Source organism: Natrix helvetica (genome assembly GCF_964273705.1).
Source record: "Natrix helvetica genome assembly, chromosome: 1".
Classification (NCBI taxonomy): domain Eukaryota; kingdom Metazoa; phylum Chordata; class Lepidosauria; order Squamata; family Natricidae; genus Natrix; species Natrix helvetica.
The window spans coordinates 162,829,674-162,849,050 of NC_138548.1; the positions used below are offsets into that span (position 1 = coordinate 162,829,674).

The 19,377-nt window shown below is 39.1% G+C and overlaps 2 protein-coding genes across 6 annotated transcripts in view; both read left to right on the top strand.

The window, feature by feature from the left end:
* Positions 1-2,932: 2,932 nt before the first annotated feature.
* KLHL23 (kelch like family member 23) lies at positions 2,933-13,997 on the top strand. 3 transcript variants are annotated; one of them, XM_081946029.1, is made up of 6 exons: positions 2,933-3,346; positions 3,677-4,030; positions 4,614-4,836; positions 5,059-6,273; positions 8,073-8,225; positions 9,772-13,997. In XM_081946029.1, the coding sequence occupies exons 4-6, from the start codon at positions 5,061-5,063 to the stop codon at positions 10,122-10,124; spliced, it is 1,719 nt and encodes a 572-aa protein (XP_081802155.1). In that variant the 5' UTR covers positions 2,933-3,346; positions 3,677-4,030; positions 4,614-4,836; positions 5,059-5,060; the 3' UTR covers positions 10,125-13,997. The 3 variants fall into 3 exon arrangements, with proteins under 3 accessions (XP_081802155.1, XP_081802154.1, XP_081802156.1); XM_081946028.1 differs by having other exon boundaries at positions 4,614-6,273; XM_081946030.1 differs by lacking the exon at positions 3,677-4,030 and having other exon boundaries at positions 2,933-3,504; positions 4,614-6,273.
* A 2,361-nt stretch (positions 13,998-16,358) lies between these two features.
* Positions 16,359-19,377, top strand: part of SSB (small RNA binding exonuclease protection factor La) — a 31,310-nt gene continuing 28,291 nt past the window's right edge. The window contains exons 1-2 of one of the 3 annotated variants that reach the window (XM_081935230.1): positions 16,359-16,473; positions 17,541-17,594. The gene's annotated coding sequence lies outside the window, so the exon portion shown is untranslated. Of the gene's footprint in view, positions 16,540-16,648; positions 16,817-17,540; positions 17,595-19,377 lie in introns of those variants that run through there. The other 2 variants (XM_081935231.1, XM_081935232.1) reach the window with 2 other exon arrangements.

The window sequence follows — 19,377 nt, forward strand, 5'->3', positions numbered from 1 at the left end:
ACAATAACTCATAACTCTTGAAGGAAATAATACATTCTGATCTTAAACTCATTATCAACAACAGTGTTTTCCTAACCTTCTGATCCAAACGTCTGAGGAAACAGCCAGGTTTTGAGAACCTTATGAAGGGCTAACAGGGTTGGGACCAACCAGATTTCTATGAGTATGGTGTTCCACAAGATGGGCACTGTCAGAGAACAGGCATTATGTTTCCACAAGATGATATCATTTAATAGAAAGGATCTGAAATATGCCCTTTTGCTAGATCTAGTAGGATCAGCAGGAAAAAAAATGGAAGAAATGTATATATAATAATATTATTCAGAACAAAATACAACAGTCATTATTTCTCTGGATGCTTTATATGATATCTTGGAGATTCCCGAAAGAAGCCTCAACCCAAAAGTGCTTTTTCAAAAGGCAACTGGATTTTGTTTTTCTTAGGGAAAACAAAGTCCAGTTGCTTTTTGAAAAAGCACTTTTGGAACAATCATGACCCAGATGACTGAGAATCTCCTTAGACAGTTGCCATAGGTTTGTCCCAAATTTAACTTTTTTTTTAAATAAAATTTTTATTTTCAAACAAACACAAACACACAAAACATATAATATAAAAACCTCTTCAACTGCATACAGTGTGTCGATTGGTTACAAGGTCTTTCTGCATCCTTTCCATAGTCATCACTTGAGCTTTATCAAAAAATTGCATATTTTCAATCAAATATCTTTATATACATTATTATTATAATCCATTTGTTTGATTATCACTATTGTTTCTGCATTTTAAACAAGGTATTCTAAATATGTATCCATTTATAATGATTCATTATACCATCTTCAATACATCCACTAACAAAGAATTTTTTATATCCTATTCTAAGTCATTCTATTATTTTAGCATTGATAACATTCTCTAATAATTTTCAATTCCATGTTTTTTCCATTATTAGTATCATCAATCTAACATACATGTATACAAATTGTTATAATTGTTAAACATCCATTAAGCATAGCTATTATTACATCCTTTTTATATGAAACATTAAATTTGAAGTAAATTTATATTATGGCATTTTATTACATCATCCTGAAATCATCCAATGATATTACATCTTTATATTCTATTCTATATAAAATTATTTATCTTTTATAAAAAGGCTTTTCAACATCATCTCATCCTCACTTACAGTTTGTATAAAATTTCATATTAGTAATCTAGTATATATAAATGCCTTATCATTATTTATCATTTATTTGACTAGCTATTATTACTTTGTCTTATACATAGTACTCAAAGTTTAACTATATTTAACTAAATTTTATTGTGACATTTCATTTCATCATCCTGTATCTTCCAGAAATAGTGCAGTCCAATATCTCTTGCCATTTGTAGAATCTGTATTCTAAGTGTTTTCTTGATAAGTCTTATGTGGACTTCTCTTGACAACCTGTTGTTCATTGCATATCTTACAAGGATTCGAAACCCTCTATCTGTTCCTTTCATCAGCTTGACTTTTGTTATCGCTGGTGCTTCTGCTGAAATTACTCTGTTTCTGCCAAATTTTCTCTCCTTTCTTCATCTATGTTTTGACATCTGAGATAGAGTTCCAGTTCATTGATCTCTCATTTCCATATTTCTCACTTATCATTTCCCTCCACTCTCGATTTGCTGTCAGTGTCAACAATTTTATCACTTTCATATGTCTCTGTGGTTTTTTTGAAGTCTGTCCTCAAATTTCATTGTTGTTTTATAAGTATTCTCAACTCTTTCCTCTGTACTTTCTGTATTTTGATCTATAATTTCAAGTCTCTTTTCAATTCTCTCTGTGATTATTAAGACTTTTTGAATTTCTAGCACAATAAGGGAATCACTGCAGTTGTTAAATTAGCAACACAGTTGTTAAGTGAATTCGGTTTCCCTATTGCTTGTCAGAAGGTTGCAGAAGGGGATCCCATGACTCCGGGACACTGGGGATAAATGTCAGTTGTCAAGCATCTGAATATAAATGATGTGACCATGGGGAGGCAGGCTACAACAGTCATAGGTGTGAAAAATGGTCATAGGTATCTTTTTTCAGTGCCGTAACTTCAAATGACCACTAAACGAACTGTTGTAAGTCGAGGGCTAACTATTCCCTGCAGTTTTCCTGGCAATATTTTTCAGAAGTGGTTCCCCATTACCTCCTCTCTAAAGCTGAGATCCCAGGTCATGCAGCCGGTTTTGTGCTGAAGGCAAGACTAGACCTCGCACTCTCCCAGTTTCTAGCCTGATGCCTTACTTAACCACTGCCTACCCAAACTGATAAAAGAACTATTGAGAAAGGCTTTATTATAACCAGTCAAGAGGAGATGGAGATGGAGCAATTTTACACCCCATGAGTTGTCCATGCAGATTCTCTCATGGAGATATCCCATAACTGTGCCCCCGCCCCCCCTCCCCCCCCCCCCCCGCACAGACACCCTGCTGAGCTCTGGATAAGCAAAGCTATTGTTTCCACTTTAGACCCTGCCAGCAAAACGGCCACCATTCGCAGCCCAACAGACGCTTTTACTGCAACCCTTGCCTTTCCCCCCACCCCTGAGGCCCAGAAGCAGCAGGCAAAGCTTTCTCTGGGGACAAGAGGGAGGGGAGCTGAAAGCTGAGGATGGCCTTGTTAGGAGCAGACGGGGCCTGGCCGGAGGAGGAGGAGGCGAGCCAGCTGAGGCACCAAAATAGGAACTGGGCTCTCCATCTGTTCCTTCTATAGCCTACAGCAGCGAAGGGAAGCTGAATTTCTTCTAAAGATAGTCAAGACTCGCGGAGGGGCTTCCTAGCGGCTTCATCCTGCGCCTCTTTCCACACACACACACACCTCACTATTCTGAATAGGAATATAAAAGCGCCAGCCTTGCAGGCTCGCGCGCCAAGCCGCTTCCCTCAAAGTTTGCAACCTGCTCCAAAGCCCCGCTCGGATAATTTCCCCTCCCTTTTGTTCCAAAGCGCGCCACGATTTGGCGGACCGGGTTGGGAGGGAATGGGGGGGGGGGAGAGAAGTGGGGAAAGCAAAATAAACTGCTTTGCGCTTCCAGGCCTCCTTTGGTGCCCCGTTTAATAGGCTCCCCCCCCCTTTTTATTTCCACGCGCTGGGGAGGGGGGAATTGACAAGCGGCTAGGAAGGCGCTCCCACGACCGACCCTAGCCCCCCCGGGGGGGGTTGGCTTCGGGCAATTTGCCTTTGAGTGCCAAGGTCCTCCTCCTCCTCTCCTCTCCTCTCCCCTCCCCTTGTAGCTCAGATTTGGGAAAGCTGCTCCTTTCCTTGTTCGAGCCCAGCTCTGCCTCTGCCTGTCACCCTCGTTTGCAGAGCAGGTGGGTGAGCTTTTACCAAATGCGGGGTGACCAAATCACCACGCTTTGGAGAAAACCTAACGAGCATGGGTCCGACCTCAATGACAGCCGCCGAAGAAACGAGGACCTGCGGCTGACTGGACTGTTTTTTTCGAATGGGGTTTGCAGCATTTGCCGGGGTGAACTCCAGTCTCTGGGATGGCTCTCGAGGCGAGCCATAGAACTGGCTGGCGACTTGGTGGGGCGCTATGCCGGCCGACCACATAGCTGTATAGGCGGGTTTTTTTTTAAAAAAAGAGGGTTTTTAAAAAATCATTTCGGATTAACTACGTCGGCTTTCTTTTTCCCAAGGCAACACCGATCCCGCGAAATGACAGACAACTCGGTGGATGGCGTTTTATTCTTAAAAGGCTGCCGGTTTATTGTCCCTGCCGCTTTGGGGAGAGTTAAAAAGTTCCAAATGTTGCTTTTCTGCTCTCCAAAATCTCTTAATTACCTACAAAGAGGTTGCATTGTGTTTGTGTTGCGAGAAATCCTCCGTGAGATTAGCGATGTGCCGCATGATCTGGCTTTTCGACCCCCTTTCCTGAAAAATTAGTTTTGAGATGGATGAGAATGTATTGTTACCCATAAGAAACAACAGAGTTACGCGCCTGTTTACCTAAAAAGTAAACTGGACTGGACTTACATGGTGTCTACGCCTAGGTAAATTCCATAGTTAAATATATATAGGATGGAAGGGTTAATTTGTTCTTTTCACAGTTCTGCCTGATTGTTGATTTTACAACCCCTTTTATCGTGTATTTTAAATTAGCACCTCTTATATTGCTATATATTACTTCGAGGTTTGTGGAAGAATAACTGAATGATTAAAATGAGCAAATGAAAATAGGTTGACAATGATAAAAATGGAAAATACACTTTTTTTCTGGAACTCAAAATTAGAGTGATTTTACATTCTTAGCATGCCTAGATCTGATGATAGTGTATTTTAACAAAATTATGAACAATTTTTACTAATACATTAAGTCCAACTAAATGGGATTTATATCTGCTTATTGTTCTGCTCAGAGAGATTTAAATAGGATCACCGTACCTTGGTTTGCAAAATTTAAATCGAATGTATTTGTACATTTGTAATGTTTGAAAGATTCTTGCTCACGTATATGTGTATTGTTTACAATGAGAAATCTGGACAGGTCATGTATGTGTAAAATACAGTATGCACATATGTGATCTGTGTAGAATTCTTACTATTAACCAATAAGAGGACTGTTCTTTTCTCCAGTACTGCAGGCTTCATTTAAGTAAATTATGGAGACCAGTGATTGAAAATGTGAGACCAATTGGAAGATAATTTGATGCTGGCATCAAATGCTGGAGCAGATGAGGCACTGCTTGGGAGAGCAAGAAAGAAGGTTCGAGTCATTTGAGGCAGTGGAGACCTTTGAAGAGCCGAGTCCAGTGAAGTTTAATGACTTAAAACTGATTCTTTCTGGATGGCTTTTTTTGTAAGCGAGTATATTTCTATTGGTAGCTTTGCTTTTTCTTTTTTTACCTGATGTGATTCTTGATCTGATATGCTGGGTTTTTCAAATTGTTATCTTTATGTGAGCATTAAAGGTAAATTATTTGCAAAAAGATTCTACCCTTGAAATCCGAAAGCCTTATATCTGAATGGACACTGGTAGGAGTGACCTCACTGCTGTGTTGTTTCTGATGTTTTATTCCAGTGATGGCACTGAATGAGCAGGGGGAATATACCTATAGATACAAAGACCTCTCTCATCCTATAGAGTTTTTGGATGCGTTCAGGACATTCTATCTTGAAGGTTTATTCACTGATATTACCCTTCAGTGTACACCGGGCGTGCTGTTCCATTGCCATAAAGCTGTACTAGCTGCTTGTAGCAACTATTTCAAAGCCATGTTTACCTCTGACATGAAAGAAAAGTCAAAGGATCAGATTCATCTTTCTTTGTTCAGTCCTACAATACTGGAATCCCTGGTGATGTACACGTACACATCAGAGATCCAGATAACAAAACAAAATGTTCAAAGCCTCCTTCAAGCTGCTGATCATCTTCAGTTTACTTCCGTCAAAAAAGCCTGTGAGCAGTTTCTCATCAGACACTTAGACCTTGACAACTGTTTAGGGATGCATGCCTTTGCAGAATTCCATGTCTGTTCCGAGCTGGAGAAGGAATCCAAAAGGATAATTTTGTCCAGATTTGAAGAAGTGTGGAGACGGGAAGAATTTCTAGAGATTAGCAACAAGAAACTCCAGTTCATCCTCTCCAGAAAGAATCTTGATATATGGAAAGAAGAAGCAATGATAGAGCCCATTGCCAAGTGGATTGCCTATGAGGTGGACAGCAGGATCGAACATATTTATGATCTGTTGAGGTGCCTTGAAATTGATTTAGATGAAATGTACTTGAAGTCAGCCCTCAGCTTATACAAGACATGCCAGTTAAAGGAAAATAAAATCAGATCTCTAATACGTAGTGTATTGAGCCCCAAGCCAAGAGCAGTTACAAAAAGATCTACCACTATTATGTATGTGATTGGGGGTTATTACTGGCACCCTTTGTCTGAAGTCCACATATGGGATTCAGTAAACAACGTTTGGATCCAGGGGAAAGATATGCCAGATCACACACGAGAAAGTTATGCAGTCACAAGCCTGGGACCCAATATTTATGTGACTGGAGGTTACAGAACAGACAATATAGAAGCCCTTGATTTAATGTGGATATACAATTTTGAAACCGATGAATGGATTGAAGGCCATCCCATGCTTAATGCAAAATACTACCACTGTGCAGTAACCTTAAGTGGCTGTATCTATACTCTGGGAGGTTATCAAAAAGGGGCTCCGGCTGAAGAAGCGGAATTCTATGATCCTTTAAGAAAGAAATGGTTCCCAATTGCAAACATGATTAAAGGTAATCGACTTGCTACATAACTTGTTAACTGAGTCCTGCATGTATTTTTTTAAATGAAACTGCATTGTTGCCCACTTCTATTTTGGGCTGCTTTGGATAGGTGCTAATAGAACATTAAGGTCTGGTTAGAATATCATGTGAAACGCCCCCCCCCTCCTTGCAATGGAGAATCACCTGCAATCATTAAGTGAGACATCTTGTGACCATGGCATGCAACCTCCCACTGACTCCCTATTGACTTTGTTTGTCAGAAGGAGTCTGGGTGCAAGCAAATTTAAGCAATTTAAACATTAATATTTTGGAATGGAGTTCCTGAGCATAGTCAGAAGGTAAGTTTTCAGAAGTAGTAAGAAGTTTTGCTGTTGCATAGAAGTCTGATCACTTATCTTTGTCTTTTCTTTGTAATCAATCATATGTTTAACATGCCTGTATTGCTTCATTATAAATTTATTGTCTTTGTATCAGGGTCTCACTACTGGATGTTACTGAACGTATCCAAGTGTACTTAAGCTGGCTTTATAAATCCATCATAAAGTTTTTGGAGACTAAAGTACCCTTCAAAATCCTTCTCTGGTAGATAAAACAAACTTTACCTTGAGAAGGGAGAGAAAACTTGTCAGTTAAAAAGTTCATACAAATAGGTTTTTCTCTAACAACTACATATTTCCAAGAATCATGAGATAGATGGATAGTAGACAGGCAGGCAGGCAGACAAAATATAGAAAGACAAAGCTTCTTACTCTCCCTACTAGAAATATTCTTGTCCCTTGAGAATTATCTACTGTAAAAATGCTAGGAAATTAGAAAGGATACTGTCTGTCTTATCATACTTGATGTGACATCCATTTTCTGAGGTTTTTCACATCATTTTCAAAATGCCAAGTGTGATCACTGATCTCAAATGATTGAGCCACCTATTCTACTTGAATCGCTTCACTTAGTGATGGAGTTGCTGGTCCCAGTTAGGATAATTAAGTGAGGACTACCGGAGCTATAAAGAATGTGTGGGAATAAATAAAATGCTTAGGGAATAGTTAATCATTAATCAGCAAGTAAGACAAAAATATATAATGTCTCCTTTGCTGTTTAGTGTATTAATGTATTTAATATTTGGCTAAAGGTATAAGGAATGCAGATGTATTTGTTAGAGATATGAATGTTTATGTACTTTGTGTGCAGACCAAGCTTGTGTTGTGGATTGAGATCTTACATTATTTGCAGCAATTAAGTAGATTATGCAACGTGACAAGGAGTATGGATCTGAAAAATAATGTGTCAAAAATGAGTAATGTGTCTTTGATACTAAAATGTATCTCTATCTCTATCTATCTATCATCTATCTATTTATCTATCTATCTATCTATCTATCTATCTATCTATCTATCTATCTATCTATCTATTTGGGGGAGAGCGAGAGAGAGCGAGAGAGAGCTTGAGCAAATAGAATTAGTATACCATGATAGAATATTTACTAAAAATAAGATATTTTAAGCTGCACAAATGCTGGAAGATGGGCAATGTGTAGTGTTTGGTTGCAAAGAGTAAAGTAAAAATAACTGTATAGAAGAATGAATGAAAATGTACAGATGTATGCTTCGATGTAGTGGACATAAGGCTGGTTGGCAAGCAGAGAAAAATGTGGGGAGTTGTGTCCATGTAAGCTAGAGTTAGTTCTTTGTCCTTTTCATGTCTTATTAGCTGTGTGCATGTATCACGTTAATGGCCTGTTGATGGATATTGTGCTGAATATTATTCATCTCTTTTTAGAAGCCTTTTACAAATTTAATATTACTAAATAGGTGTTGGGAATGCCACTGCCTGCGTCCTGAATGAAGTCATCTATGTCACCGGAGGCCATTATGGTTATCGGGGAAGCTGCACTTATGATAAAATTCAAACATATAATTCAGATATTAATGAATGGAGTATAATCACCACAAGTTCTTACCCAGGTAAGTTTTACTTCTGCAAAAGAACTTAAATAAATACTGTAGACCAGTTCTCCTATTAAAATTATTTACATATGAGTCATAGAGTGGAAAAGGGCAATTTCTAGTCAATTAAACATTCAGAACAGATGGCTGTTTAATATCCATGTAGAAAAATGGCCAACCACCCCCCCTCAAATTCTAATGAAAAATGCTTCCCATTCTAGTCAATCAATTTATTTATTACTTACTCACTAATTATTAGCTTTAAAAGTCACCTGACTCCAGGATGTCTCTGGTGGCTTACACACACACAAAAACCCTAGCATACAGTTCTAGGGACATGGTCGTTATTAGCTTTTACTCTCATACCTTGTTCTCTTTTAAAAGCCCATGGCGACTCAAGCCTCAATAATTAACATCTCCTGACCATTAAGAAAGTCTACAGTTACTGTGGAGGTTGACTTCTGAAATCTTCCTCCTTGCTAACAGGCAAATGATTCTGAAAGGGACACCCTTCTGGTATTTTTCAAGGGGAATCTGCCCAGATATAACTAATTGCAAATCTTGGAGAAAAAGATACAGATACTGCTGTCATCATCTCTTGTCTAAATTTCTGCAATGTGTTCTCCATGAGACTGTTCTGAGGATTACCTAAAACTTTCTACAGATACAGAATGCAGTCTAGAGGCGAAGCTCTTGCCTCACAATCAGGAGGTTGTGAATTCAGTCCTAGGTAGAGGCAGATGTAGGGTCTCCTGCTTGGGCAGGGGGTTGGACTAGATGACCTGCAAGGTCCCTTCCAACTCTGTTAATCTACTTTTCAAACCATGCAGTAATGCTGAAAGGCTTCTGAGTACAGTTCAAACTGTTAGTTTTGACCAATAAAGCTTTATATGGCTTTGACCTGGCAACCTACAGAACTTCCACTCCCTCTGAAATTTACTTTTTCAATTCATGAGTTCTGTATAGGACTGAGAATTCTTCCCCCACATATTCAGGAGTTGCTAGAAATCAGTGCTTCTAACTGTAGCACCAAGAGGTATTCAGAAGACCTGTTTAGAAGAATTTTTAATTTAAGGTTTAGGTCATCTAGGATGCCGCATAACTTTTCTGTGATTTTGGAGATGATTGTTTTAATATTTTAATAATGTTGATAACCTATGATTTTTTTTCCTTTTGTTTGACTGTGTAAGGATGTTGTAAATCACTACATGTCCTTAGAGTGTGGCAGGATAGAAACAATAAATAAATACACATATTTAAATTGTTAGAATTTCTCAGAACTTCTTTGCAATAACATCAGTTATTCGTGACTTTCCTGTACAATGCTGAGGAAACCTTTTTCTGAAGAATGTATCTTTATAAGTAAATAGATGCGCTTCCTTATCTCGATTAAGTAAAATGTGGCTACAAATCATGATCTAAATCCAATATTCTTGAAATTAATAGAGAACTATATTAGAACGTTTAGATGAAGATTCTACTGTCAATTCGTAGGCCTCCTTTCGTTCTTTTAATTCTTCAAAATATAATGGACAATGTTAATAATTCATCTGTTTTGCTGTAGAGTATGGATTATGTTCCATTGCATTGGAAAACAAATTGTATCTTGTGGGCGGTCAGACGACAATCACAGATTGTTACGATCCTGAGCAAAATGTGTGGACTCAAAAGGCTGATATGATAGAAAGAAGGATGGAAGGCAGCGCAGTCGTCATGAATGGATGTATCTATGTGACAGGAGGCTATTCCTCTTCCAGAGGTTCTTACCTGCAGAACATTGAGAAATATGATCCTGAAAGTAATAAATGGGAAATTGTGGGGAATCTTCCTAGTGCTATGCGTTCCCATGGTTGTGTATGCCTATACACCCTGTATGATGAAGCAAATGTCACTTCTGTGACTGGAGCTACAACATGAACCACCACGCACCACAAGAATTTGCCTTCAGGAAACAAAAATGTCTTTCAGTAGCTCAGCAGTTGCAGGTTAGAAGATAACTAATATCACAGTTCAATTTGGTTAATATTACTAATTCGCTCTGCTTTACAAGTGATCCATATATTACAATTATTATGAATCAGATTGAAAAACTGCTAAACGTTTATTGCTGCCCACGTCATCAAAGGTGACTCTAGGTGGCTTAAAATCAATCAAACACCAATATAAAATATTAAAACAATAAATAGCAACATTAAATTTGATTTAAAACTGACAAAGTGGCAGAGCAAGATGCATACTAACCAACTCTGGATTGACATGTCCCCATTGGGGCCTCAAGCCAGTTGGCAGAGCCATGTCTTCAGGTTCTTTTGGAAGGCCAAAACGGTGGGTGCGAAACTCTCCTGGAGGGGCATGATGTTCCAGGGATTATAGTTTCCGAGAAAAAGCTGCTATTGTTGCCCCCCGCCCCCCCGCAGCTCAGTACCTTTTTGTAGAAACACAGCCTTTCTTAGCCTGGTTCTTTCTGGGGGTGATGGACCTCAACATTTATAATCTCTACTCTGGCTGTGGGTTCTTAAAGTACATCACACCTTTACTTAGGAATGGCTAGTCTACCCTACTTAACTCTTCAACCCTGCTCAATTTCAACTCGGAACAATAAGATTTTAAATAATGTTTTCTCCAAGAAACACATATGTGATTGCCCCATTCTTGAGTTACATTAAATCCTTTGAAGTTCCAATATTACAAGCTATGTGATGGAGCTATGAATTGATTTATGACCTGTGATGGTATCCCAATGCTAAAGGAGCACTAAAGAATAACAGGAAGAGGGGAAAGTCCTGTGTGTGGGATGGGGGAACTCGCTTCTTTTGTTGCTTTAAATATACAGTAGATGTGAAGATATACAATATGCACAGTTCCTTGTGAACATTTTGCCTTATCTTGCCTCTTAAACTTAAGGGAGATAAGTAGTAAATATCTACTTGACCCCCCAATACAGCCAATTAGTTATCAAGCTAAATCCCAGCCAATGTAGATGTTACATTGTAGATGGTTATTTTACTGAAGTTTTCATATGCTTGTGTTATTTAGGATGAGACTTCACTAGTGGGATGGTGCCAAATTATTCTACCCTCTTTTATGCCAACTTTGCCCCTCCTGAGGATGTAGGATTCCCCCCCCCCGATATGTTTTTAAGGGTACCAAATTCAGTTGGAAAGGCCTATTATTTGTCCAAATGGCAAGTTATTTATTTATTTATTATTTATTTATTTATTAAGCAAATTTATGTAACTGCCCAACTCACACATAGGTGACTCTGGGAAGCTTACAACAACACAATCAAATCAAGCACTTGATCTATTCCATCTCCATTGGTGGTCCCCAGGGCACTGACACAACCATGTTTTCGGGGGGGGGGGGGAGAAGCAACCATACCTTGAGGGGGAATGATGTTCTGTAACTTAGATATTGGCATCCTAAGTGGTTCTATATGAAGTGACCATCTAGGACAGTGATGGCGAACCTTTTCAGCACCAAGTGCCCAAACTGGAATGTGCATGTATGTGCATTCATGCACGCGCATGCATGTACCAGAGCACCGGAAACCCGAAGACGAGCTGGCCAGCGTGCACATGCCCGTTTTGGGCCATTTTTGGGCTGTTTTCAGGCTGTTTTTCAGACCATTTTGGGGGCATTTTCAGGCCATTTTCCGCCGCCCTGGTGCCCACAAAGACCAGCTGGTTGGCATGTATGTGCATGCTGGAAACTAGAAGAGCAGGTGGTGATGGCACACGTGCCCACAGAGAGGACTTTGCGTGCCACCTCTGGCATGTGTGCCATAGGTTTGCCGTCACGGATCTAGGAGAACAGCATATTGTTCCAAGATGTGGTGGAACTTTGGTTTGAAAGGGAGGAAAACCCCCCCCCACACACACACACTAGGGGTAGTTCAGAGAGGAAATATCTGAGATCAAACCCTTAATCTATATCACTTTTTCCACAAGGGAAGTTAGACAGTCTGGTGTGATTCTTGTAATATAGGTGGTCCACAATAAATTAGTTGACAGTTGGAACAATTAATCAGTGGAACAGCTTGCCTCCAGAAGTTGTGAATGCCCCAACACTGGAAGTCTTTAAGAAGATGTTGGATAGCCATTTCTCTGAAACGGTATAGGGTTTCCTGCCTAGGCAGGGGGTTGGACTAGAAGACCTCCAAGGTCCCTTCCAACTCTGCTATTGTATTGTATTGTATATACCTTGGCCTTCTCACAAATGATTTTGGTTGCTTGCACTTGACAAGGTACGGTCCCCATAACTTAAACTATATATTAATATTTAATAAATTTGGCCATTGCGTTGTAGAGTTTGAGTTATGCTTTAGGATGGATAAGGATAATTTCTCTATTGTTTTAGTTCTAAAAGTAGGGTACCTGGAGGTATGCCATAGTGTATAATTACAGAATGGTAGGAAAATTGAATGTGTGCCACAGAAAACTAGCGGGGTACTTCAACTTAATTGACTATTTACGAGCTCTTTAAACCTGAGGCACTGCGAAGTTTGTGCTCCTAAATTATTGACATAACAGGGAGTCCTCACCTTACGATCACAATTGAGCCCAAAATTTCTATTGTTAAGTAAGACATTTGTTAAGTCAATTTTGCCCCATTTTATGACCTTCTTGCCACAGTTGTTAAATGAATCACTGTAGTTGATCAATTAGTAACCCAGTTGTTAATCTGGTTTCCCCATTGATTTTGCTTGTCAAAAGGTTGCAAAAGGCGATCACATGATCTTGGGTCACACAGCAATGGTCATAAGTATGAACCAATTGCCAAGCATGTGAATTTTGATCACATGAGCATGGGGATGCATCAAAGGTCGTAATTGTGAAAAATGGTCTTAAGTCATTTTTGTTAGGGCTGTTGTAACTTTGATACCACTAAATGAACTGTTGTAAATTGAGGACTACCTCTAATTCCAATATTTAATGGAAAAGTAATTCCCCAGCTATTATACGGGGCACAACTCTACAACCGCAAAGATTATTACCCTTTGGAATTAATTCAAACTCAGTTGTTGCATGCTGTTTAGGGATGCATAGGGGTACCTGTAGTGTTGCTATATGATCAGGATTGGGATGGCTAACAATGGAGACTTAGTTAGTGAAAATTACATACAGTACTACCTCAGATTGAAATATCAACTATCTGGCCTTATCCCTCTGATTCTCCAAGTTTTATATGACGCAGGGCAGAAGATGGTTAAATAGGGCAGGCCTACACTTATCAACTTTTACTATTGTCAGACTTTTGGAAGTAAAGAAAACTGTTCAACAGGAGCTATGGGACATTGCTGCCCAGACTGATAGACTTATAAAAAGGTCATTAATCATTGGCAATTTAGAGGAGCTGATGATTTGGCAAACTGTCTATATTGAGTTGCTCATGCCTAACAGAGGAGGGCATGTACACTAGTGTGTTTTGATGTGATGCCCTCAGCAGTTTACAGGACCAATGCACAAGACAGACATTTTTCAGAATGTCTTTCTCCATGAGGTCAGAAGAGATGGGATCAGTTAACCGTGTCTTAATATTCTACCTTTAATACAGGTAGGCACATATAACATGTGTTATGTTGATTCTTGTATATTATCTGCCTCCTTTGCTACTGGCTGATATGAAAGATGAAATTTTATACAGTTGCAAACTTTTGCTGCCTTACTTTCTACACAAAATGTTAGGGGTTTAATTTGTATTAAGAATGTTTGTTTTAATTTGTATTTTGTACAGTACAATTTGTATTGATCTTTGATTGTAATAAACCAAAACTAACTTTGATGTATGTGTTGCTATTAATCATATAATAAAATCTGAATATGGACAGTATATCAAAGTACTTTAGTTTTAGAATTATGTCACATTTTCAGTTCTGCCTGGAAAAGAATTCTTTTCTAATACAGGTAGTCCTTGATTTATGATCATAATTGAACCCAAAATTTATGTTGATAAGTGAGATATTTGTTAAGTAATTTTTGTCTCATTTTACCTTTCTTCCTACATTTGTTAAGTGAATCACTTGTTATTAAGTTAGTAACACAGTTGTTAAGTGAATCTGGCTTCCTAATTGAGTGAGTTTGTCAGAAGGTTGCAAAATGAGATCACATGACTCCGGGACACTGCAATGGTCATAAATATGAACCAGTTTGCCAAGCTTCCAAATTTTGTTCACATGATCTTGCTTGCAAAGGTTGTATGTGTGAAAAACATAAGTTACTTTTCCCAGTGATTTTGTAACTTCAAACGGTCACTGAACGAACTGTTGTAAGTTGAGGACAACCTTTATTTTTCATGGGATCATCCAAACTGAAGGAGGATATCAGTTTCAGATAAAATTTTTGACAAAAAATATTTTCCATTATAATTATTTCTGAAGATCATATTTTCATTTTAAAGTGCTATCTAATGGGTTTGTAAAATGATTCACTTAATAAATGCAGTGATTTGTTTAACAAAAGGTGGCAAAAAAAATCATAAAATGGGACAAAATCATGTAACTGCCTTACTTAGCAACAGAAATTTAGAAATCAATTGTGGTCTTAAGGCGAGGACTACTTGCATATGATAACCTGGACCGTGAAGTGCAGCCAGTGCAGTTTGTAAAGTGATGGCAAACTTTAATAAGATTTTATCATGTACCATTGTATTCACTCTTCATTCTTCAGCAGCACTCAACAGCACTTTTGAACCACTTCATTTTCTGGATCTCCTCTGGAAATTAGGGAATTCTCCAGAATTCACAAGGGAATGTCTGCACCATGATCCTGTCTAAAGCAGCTACTCTCTGCTCATTCCAAACAGCAACAAAGGTCCAATTTGCACCATGTATCAGAACCTCAGAAAGAACCACACATTATTTCTAAAAGCCAATAGGACCTACCAGGTAAAGTGTCAGACCACTAAAGGGGTGGTGGTCTATCTTTTCTATCAATCTGAAAAATGTTTAATCCTAGTTTATGATAATGGAAGTAGTCAAAATTAATTCAAGATGCTGAAGCCAGTTGTGCAGTCTTATGCCAAGACTTCAAGAGAAATAGAAACTGCTTATTGAAGGCAAAGTGCAGTTTTTCCCTTCTACCCTTCTAATGAAAAGGTTAAGCCATATTGCGTTGCACATTACAGGGCACATAATCTCACAAACTAGCTTCTATTTTACAGCAGTGTATTGGGTGAACAGATCTGTTTAGCTTCTAGCTCAGTTGTTTCTAGGGCAGTGCCTAAAGTGAACCCAGATACCTGAAATAAGTAAAAACGTGCTTTGTTACTTAAGTGCATGAAGCAGCTATTTAAAAGTTTCAGTAGCTAAGCTCATGCTAAATCACGATTTACTTGACTATGAGATACAGTACTTAATAAATGACATGTATCTGAATGTGGATTATTGGAGATTCTCAATCATCCAGGTCATGGTTGTCCCAAAGGTGTTTTCCCCAAAGGCAACTGGACTTCGTTTTGTTTTTTCCCCCCTTGGAAACTTTTCACTTTTCATTCAAGAAGCTTCTTCAGTTCCACAAATAAGGTCCACAAATACCTGAGTACTTACACTGTTGTTTGTACTCCACAATGAAGAATTCACTCAGCACAGGAAGGGAATCCAAACCTAACTAAATTGCATACTGGTGTACAGTGTCTTATTCTGCAGCCTCTTTACTCTTAGCGCAATGACGGAATTGACAAATGGTCCGCTAGAAGAAAAAGCAAAACTAAGACTTGTGAATCCCAAAGGTGCCTTTTCAAGAGGCAACTGGACTTTCTTTGTTTTTTTCCTTGAAGAAGTTTTGACTCTCTTTCCAAGAAGCTTCTTCAGTCCTGAATTGAAGAACTGAACCGATGAAGCTTCCAGTAGCAGATTAACAGAGTTGGAAGGGACCTTGAAGGTCATCTAGTCCTCTTGAAATGCCCCTTGAAAAAAAACACCTTTGGGACAACCGCGACCCTTGGATGGCTGAGAATCTCCGCAGACATTAAGATACGCGAAGTTTCCCTCTCTCCATTCCTTCCCCAAGAAATGCCGGCCTTTTCAAAAAAGAATCCCGGCAGAAAAATCTTCGAGCAGCGAATCCGGGGAGCGGAAGATTCGAATCTGCCTTCGCTCGCACGTTCTCCTCCTCCCCGTCCCACCCCCAACCAGGCTGCCGCGTCCTCTAGAAAGGAGTCAAGGCGGAGATGAAACTCCACCCGCGTGGGTCCAGACGGGAAGGAGGTGTGGTTACTGCCGCACTGGCTTCTGGGCTGGCCGGCGAGGAAAGAGCCGCGTTTAAAGGTAGGAGCCTTAACTGCTGCCGAGGCCTGCCGCTCGGGCGGAGGAAGCAGTTGCTCCTTCTTCCAGGTCGCTTTGGTTGCAGTACTTTCACCGTTTCCCCCCCGTTAGGCTTTCCTCCGGCTTCGTTTTCGCGATACTCCCCCTCCCCTTTCTCTTTTCGAGGCTGCGGAGTTTCCACGTGCGTCGGTGGCCGTGGCTCTTGGGGCTATCGCGGAGAGGGAAGCGGTTTGAGAGGATTGCCCCATAGGGCGGTCGACGGCGGCTCTCGCGGTGGGCATCGATCGTTGACCACCATACAGTCGTGTATAAGGTCCACGTGTGGGATACCGTCGTGGTAGCGACGGTGAGGGGCGCCGTCCACCGGGTTTGGCTGAAAAGTCTCGCGGAACGGGTTGGGGGGGGGCTGGGACTTTGCCTTCAAAAGAAACTTAGGGGGCTGGCGGACGTGGGATCCTGGGGTTCACAAATGACACCTGATTTTCAGGCTCGCTGGGTGATCGAGCTGCGCTAATACGGAGAGCCGGGGGAGGCGGTAGAATCTCGACATTGTTAATTTTAATTGTTACTTTTATTTATTTGGTCCAGCATGTATAAGATAATAGATAGAAGGCTAAACATGTTTTGTTTCGGGCTCTATCGCTTGCAGATTGCAGGAGGCAACGGGATTCGTTCCCGTGTTTTATTTGAGAGTATTTCTCTCCGAATAGGAAAAAGGAGGAATAAGGGCAACATTTTCTTCCTTTTAAACTCTTAGAACTGTCTGTATTCATGAGATTCTCCACAGGAGAGAAAGAGATCCACCATAGTTGGGACTGTGAGAATGTAGTGCTGTGTCACATGGAGCCCGTAAAGGGGCAGATGCATCCCTTACTTAAAATGCACATAGTTGTAAGAGAATAGTAGAGTAGCAGCTTCTCTAAGTGCTGACTTCTCTCCCTTTTTCAATTTTGAGTAAAATAGAAGTGGTAGTAAGATGTAGAGGGTTTATTATAAAATGAGCAGGAGTTAGTAACAGACTTTCTCTAACAATGATTCTAACAATTATTCTGTTAAATGATTTTTCTTAGGGTAACTGGTGGGTACCAAACTTGGAACCTTGAAATAATCTTTGGAGCTAACTGGTAGGTGAATTCTGGGAACTGTAATTGTACATTGGACAGTAAGCTGGGGAATGTTTTTCTAGATTTTTTCTGTTTGGTATGCAGGATTATTTTAACAAGAGTTTTCAGAAACTGTATTAAAAGTCTTGTGTCATCTGTAGAATTTTCTCTGCCATCTGCTGCCTCTGAAGATCCAACTTACATTGGAAGTAATTAGTAATTTGCTTCAAAACATAGGTTGGATAGCAGATTTCTGAATATGGTTTCAATTAAAACAATGATAAGGCCACACAACAATAAAAACAATAGTATAATATCAGCAGATATTAGTTATTCACTAATTCAATAGAAAAATATGAAAAAAGTCTGCATATAAATTCTTTGTAGGGCAACAACCATCAGACAGGACTCATCGTGAGGAGATCCTCTGAGTAGACTTAAGTTGAGAGTAGCAAGTTATTGGGTTATTGAGTTCCTGATCGAAAGGCAAGTTATAAATCTAACAAACAATATAGGGGTGGATTAAATACGTACTATTCCACCCTGTGGAAAAGAAGGATGCTATTCCTATGGAAGACCCAAAGCTTTAAATGGTTTAATCAAGATCCAGGTTGCTTCCTCTGTGAGAATCAAAGCTCTGATGTTGATATATAGTTCAAAGGAACATGTATAGTGATATAAAATTAAATTGAGTAATCCTAGCTTTTCAGTATTTTTTTTAAAATATCTTATAGTTTTCATTATTACTGAAATGGTTGTAGTTCTAAATTCTATACTGGTCTGATCAAAGTAAAGATTTGAATTAATACCATAGTATTTTAAATTTATAGAAACGCAACTCAACAGATGCTAAACTGACATTCTGTTAATGTGGATATGTTTGGCATTCTGTTTCTCTATTCTTTGTCTTCCTATACACTTGAATATTAAACAACGTAATTTAACACCTGTTTTATAAACAATGATGGGCTTATTCTTAGAAAGTTATGATATACCTTTTATAAATAAGGAAAGTCTGAATCCAGCTTTGCGGTCCAAGCTTCATTGTTCAAAGAGGTTAATAAATATATGTATGATTACAAGTTATGCTGGGATGAGTTGGCTTCTCATCTCATGGAGGGTCATAGTTTATTGAATAAGGGAGTTTATACCGTACACTTAGACCATAGTTTACAAGCCATGATGCCTGGTTTATACAGGTGACATGAAAACTGAACAGATGATACTTGTGAACTACCAAGAGTCCTTTAGGATTGTGATAATTCATAAAAATAATAAATAAATTGCTGGGTGTGATTTGTACATTGTACAGTTACTCCTGCTGGGCCCATTTCATTCATTTTGAGGGCTGTCCATTCAGTGTTCTCTTGGGTGGAACAAATCTTCATTTGGTTTTTCTGGCCGAAATCATTTGATCAGACACTTGAGTTTTGCTTAAGGGACTTGGGAGAATGGATAAGCTGCTGTTTTTCTCTTGGAAAAATCAATATCCCCTTGGTTCTAGCTGAAATATTTGACAGAGGAAAAGAGTCTTTTAGAAGGAAAAAAGGAACAAATTTGCTGCTTAATTAGGAATAGAATTCATTTTTTATCAGCTTTTAGTTTCAAATTTATAAAGCTTGCAAGGCTGGATTTGAAATGGAATGGCATGATTGCTAATACAAAAAAAAGAGGTACTGTATTCATAACATGATTAGAGAAAGCAAATAAATAAATTATGAACCAAGCTTTTTAGTATATTAGTTGAATTCTAAATTGCTTCAAATATAGCTACTAAAGAGTTAATTTATTTTAAATTGAATAG